The following is a 5,679-nucleotide window of genomic DNA, read 5'->3' as shown; positions in this document are numbered from 1 at the left end:
CACATACTTTTGATGGTCATTTTTCTTTCTTTACTCTAATTCATTCTACTGTTTTTACTTTCCATAACAAAGATATCACTTCATTTACAGCAGTTTAAGGATTGAATGTCAAATTGTATAATACACTGCTGGGATAGTATACTGAGGGCTCAAAAATATTAATTTCAAATGAGAGGCTCTAGCGTTCTCAATAATAGTTTGATGTATGCTTGCTTTCACAATTGCCTACTAAAACTAAATATGGTTCAAGTTTCCTGTGAAATAATTAAAATGACCAAAAATAAAAGACTGAGTATCAAAACTAAAGTGCAAAATGAAATTATTTCAAGAAGTCAGGGGAAACACAAACTAGACCTAACCTGTAATCAATTTGAGACTTTGCTGGAATTGATGTGATTGAACACAGCTTACTAAAGTATTTTTTCACTTAAAAATATTATCAAACAAATATATTTTCTGCTTACAAATGACTTAAATAAAATTATTTTATATCTTTCGAATACATAATTTATAACAAAATTTTAAAAAATTTTACAGTAAATCCTAAAGTGAGATATGTTCATGCTGTTAAAAATTCAATAAGGAAAAAAAAATTTCAATAAGGAAAGCACAGAAGTTAAATAAAAGCCACCAACAATCAGGAACTTGGTGTGCAGAAGTGGTAAAAGCAGGTTATAGAAAGAACTGTGCTCTCCTGAGTGGCTACAGGAAGGTAGAAAATGCCCTTGGAGTTGTATTATTGACTACAGTTCTTAATTTGTTTCTATGCTGTTGAAAATCTACCCATTATTACACAGGAAAATCTCAGAGTTTATCAATGCAAAAACTTTATTTCTCCTCCCCACCCCCCACCACTTTACAGGATCTGACATTGTCCTTAATCCACAGTATTTTTTCCTTCTTTTTTTATCACCTGTAACCAATCATGTAATATATAACCAAAAACCCCACTAACTTAATCTCAATCTCTTTTCCCGTTGCTACAGCAAATTTAGGATAAATCTACAGCATTCACTTACTTTAGCTGGTTCTGATACTGACACATATTTTTTTATTTGTGAATCAACACCTAAAGATTTGGCCAACTGCATAGCATTTGAATCATCACTGATGAGTGTCCCAAGAGCCACAAGAAGTCTAAAAGTGGCTTCTAGGTCTTGTACAACTTCCAAGATTGTGCTAATTACTGACAAGCATTGAGCTTTTCCTTCAATGTCATGGTCTTTATGAAAACAAACAGAATAGTTCAAGGTTAGTGTAGCCAGAGCAATGTGAATGTTCTTATTATTCCCTGATTTCAGTTCTATTGCATGGGAAATCAGTGATTCCCTCTGGGACATCATGAGTTTTTGCCCTGCCTGGCCAACAAAGCAATTGCAAAAAGTCCTGAGAGCAAGTAGCTGGTTTGCTGGCTTTCCTTTAGGATTCAGAAGACTGATAAGATGACTGCTGAAGTGAGCCCCTTCTTTTTCATTGCAGAAGTTCTCATTCACATGGGGATGTTTAATTGACAACCGAAGAATATCAAGTGCAGGAAATACAATGTCTATTAGAAAGAAAAATTCAAAAATTAATTGAAGACCCAGAAAATTTCACATGACTTTTACTTAATTTTCAAGGCTTTTGTTCTCTGCAAAATTAACATATGACAACATCATACTAAAAGGCCAAAAACTGTAAGCCTTCACTCTAAAATCAGGAAGAAGACAAGAATGCCCACTATCACCACTCTTACTCTATATGGTTCTGACCCGAGCAATTAGACAAGAGAAAAATAAATAAATAAAAGGAATATGGATAGGAAACGAAGAAGTTAAATTATCACTGTTTTCTGGCGACATGATACCCTACATAGCAAACTCTAAAACTCCACCAAAAGAGTCATAGTATTAATAATCAAATTCGGCAGCTTAGTTGGATATAAAGTCAACACTCAAAAATCAATAGTGGGCCAGCCAGACAACTCAGGAGATTAAAGCACCTTCTTGGGCAGATGCAAGGACTGGGGTTTGATCCCTGCTTGTCTTGCCAGCTCCGCCCCCGGGGCGCAATGAGACAGTGATTGAGCCTGGGTGTGGTGCCGCATGCCTATAATCCCAGTGCTAGGATGGCTGAAAACAGGAGGATCACTACAAGTCCCATCTGTGTAGTGAGACACTGTAGACCCTGTACTAAATACATTAAAAAAAAAAAAAAAAAAGAAAATCAGTAGCATCCCCTACACAAGTTAACACTCACTGAGAGGGAGAACATGGACATAATACCTTTTACAATAGCATAAAGAAAAATGAAATATCTAGAAATCAATCAAATGAGGGAAGTGAAAAGACCTCTACATTGAAAACTACATTTTCTGAAAAAAGGCGATCAAAGAGGGTATCAGAAAATGGAAAGACACTCCCTGTCCTTGGATAACCAATGCCAATACAGTGAATACACACTTCCAAAACTGTCACGCAAATTTAATGCAACCCTAGTCGAAACACCAATAGCATACCTCACAGAACTAGAGAAAACAATCCTAAAATGCACCTGGAGCCAGACCCACAAAGGCAAAAGCAATCCTGGGCAGTAAGGGCAAGACAGGGGGCATCAGAGCTACAGTGATTAAAAATAGCATGGTACTGGAAAAGAAATAGACCAAGGATCAATAGAACAGGACAGAAGATGGAAACAACTCCAAGACAAAAGAGCCAAACATCTTCACTGGAAGAAACAGCCTCTTTAAAAACTAGTGCTGGAAAAACTGGATTTCAAACACGTCAAAAATTGAACCCAAACCCCTGTCTCTCATTAGACACAAACCTAAAATCAAAATGGATCAAGAGATGGATAAACAGCCCACAGAATGGGCAAACCTTTTACCAGCTACCACTCAGACACAGAACTAACACCTAGAATATTTAATGAACTTAAAACAATTAAAAACCCAAATTTAAAGACCCAGTCTCAAAGTCACATGCCAAGACTTGGCATTTGAAGTAAACTGACCCACCTCAGATGAAGTACAAACAGCAAATAAACATATATGAGAAAATGTTCAATATCACAAAGAATGGCTATTATCAAAAAATCAATAAAAAAAAATGATAGCAAGGCTTTAGGGGAAAAGGGAATCCTTTTCTATTGTCAGTGGAAGTGGGAGTTGGAAAAGCCACTGAAAAAATCAGTATGAAGATGCCTCAAAAAACCAAAAACTAGTTCCACTTGACCCATCTATAACCCTTCTAAGTATTTTCCTTAAGAGTTAAAAGCATGATACTACTGTACAACCATGTTTATAGCTGCACGACTTACAACAGCTAAATCTTGGAAACAGCCCATATGCTTATCAACAGATGAATGAATATAGAAAATGTGGTATTTGTAAATGTTATGGTTTGCACCTAGGTGTACCCCCAAAGCTTCGTGCAATCTTGGGATGCTTCTGGAATCTGTGATTATTCTAGGTGTGGATGCTGCAACTGCCCTGGGGCAGGTAATCTGCATTCCAATGTAAGGAGAGAAGATAAGCTATCAGCTTGAGTGGCTCCTACTCCTCCCTTTGCTCTCTCACTGTTTACCACTGCCACGAAGGCTGCTCTCTCTGTCCTGTGTGGCTCTGCCTTGGAGCCAGCCAAATACGGACTGAAACCTCCAGTAATTGTGAGCTAAATAAACCTTTCCTTCCTTCATTTTTGAGTGTTGGGTATTTGTCCCAGCAATGAGAGAAGAGTAACTGAGAAATTATACAATTAATAAAGGAGTAAAATTTAGGTAAATGAATACACCTCAGGACCACAATGTTAAGGGGAAAACATTTGACACACAGGTTTAATAAAAACTGCATTGTTTCTCTTGTGTGAGAAACCCAAAGATTACGTAACTAAGGAGCAAAATGGAGGATAGACACTAGGAAGTAGGAAGAATGTGATAAAATGTGAAAGGGAACAACGCAGGGGAAGAGGGGAGAGAAGGCTGGGAAAATAGAATTAAGGGAAAACCAAAAACAGAAGGGAAAAAATGGAAACAGCACCTGTAAATGGGTAGGGGAAGAAAGGGTGGAGAAGGGAAGGAGAAATAATGAAGACATTATGCAAAAGTACAAATTCTCTGCTGAATGTTTTATCTATATATTGCAAATGTGTATAAAAGTAAATTTTAAAAACTTTCCATTCCACTAATAGACTGGATTTATAAGATTAAATATGCCATAAAATAAACTTTCAAGTAATCAAATAGCCTGACACACAGTAAGTGTTCAATAATGAAATGAATAAATGCAGTGAGAAACCTGGCTTTTAAACATCTTGAAACAAGACCAAGAAGTTGAACAGAGAATTTTGACAGAATGCTCATAGGGGGGTGAGAGCTTTATAATCCACAGCCTGAGCAGATTCCACTGGAATCATGCACTGGGGGATCTTTACAAAAACATATATATAAGCCAAAATCTAACTGTGCCATCATAAGGAAACAGGTAGGGAAATGCAGAGATAGGAAATACATTGTAATTAGTAAAATACACAATACAGAACACTTCTGTAGAAAAAATTTTGTTCAATAAATCAATGCCATTAAAAAATGGGAGAACTAGATGTGTTAGCACATGCCTATAATTCCAGCGGTTGGGAGGCTGAGGCAAGACAATTTTTGTTTGTTATGAGGCCAACTTGGGCAACACAGCAACAGTATCTCAAAGAACAAAAACATAAAACAAACAAAAACCCTTACAGCAAGTATTTGTTAGTTCAAACAACCTAGAGTTAACATAGGCTTTTGGACAGCTTGCAAATGATACACAACAGCTTGTAAAAAATATACAAATTGTGCACGTAATGAGATCATTACACAAGGTATGATTGAAAACTGCAGCGAATGTTTAAAGCTGTTACAGTAAAAGACACAATGTCATTAATCTCCCTCAAAATACCCACCCCTCAGCCCCACACTTCAAATACACATAGCCCACTATTCTTCCCCCTTCTCAAGCAGTTCTGGAAGTCCTCTGCCGTGACTGCCTTCATGTGCCGAACTGATTCCAAATGTTCCACGTTCATGCTGACTATGTGGAAGAGCCAGAAAGCCACGGTACTGTTTTCACCAGGCTGCCTTACTGCTGGATGGCACCTGCCCGCAGCATTCACCATTGCTTCTGATCATAACTTTTACTCATTCACAAAAGAGAACTTCCAGAAAGTAGCAAGAATGGATGGGGAAAGGACGCTGAAGCAAGGTAAAACATTCTTATGGGGGTTACAGGCAACGTGTCCTCTGCGATAATAACTTCTACAAATGTGAATGGTCGTTGTGTAATCACCCCTTCTAATATAGCCTCCAAATTCCTATTAAGAAAATCTGAAGCTTGATTTCAGTGCTAGGTACCTCTGATTTGGATTTTCTGAATAAGAAGGTTCAACTGATACAATCTATGTAAACATTTCAAAATTTCAAAAATCTCAAAATCCTCTTGGGCTGGGGAGACAGCTCAGCTGCACAAGCACAAGTGCCTGCCTGGCAAGCACAAGGTCACGAGTTCAACCAAGCTCATGAGTTCAATCCCCAGCACCACCAAAAAAAAAAAAAACAACCCACAAAAATCACCTCTTGTCCCAAGCATTTCAGTTAAAGGTATACATTAAACTTGTACCTTCAAATTCCTAAAACAAGATTATGACTGCAGTGATTTAGTGACTCCTT

At 37.5% G+C, this 5,679-nt stretch overlaps 1 protein-coding gene across 1 annotated transcript in view; it reads right to left on the bottom strand.

Annotated features, from left to right (window-relative positions):
* Nucleotides 1-537: 537 nt before the first annotated feature.
* The window catches only part of Plaa (phospholipase A2 activating protein), a 38,586-nt gene continuing 33,444 nt past the window's right edge, over nt 538-5,679 (bottom strand). Inside the window, exon 13 of the mRNA XM_004638568.2 lies at nt 538-1,546. Within this exon, the coding sequence (XP_004638625.1) occupies nt 981-1,546 (566 nt within the window). The 3' untranslated portion in view covers nt 538-980. The remainder of the gene's footprint in view (nt 1,547-5,679) is intronic.

Source organism: Octodon degus, unplaced genomic scaffold (assembly GCF_000260255.1).
Source record: "Octodon degus isolate 3935 unplaced genomic scaffold, OctDeg1.0 scaffold00099, whole genome shotgun sequence".
Taxonomy (NCBI): domain Eukaryota; kingdom Metazoa; phylum Chordata; class Mammalia; order Rodentia; family Octodontidae; genus Octodon; species Octodon degus.
The sequence above is the reverse complement of the archived record's forward strand: the minus strand, read 5'-3'. Positions and strand labels throughout refer to the sequence as shown.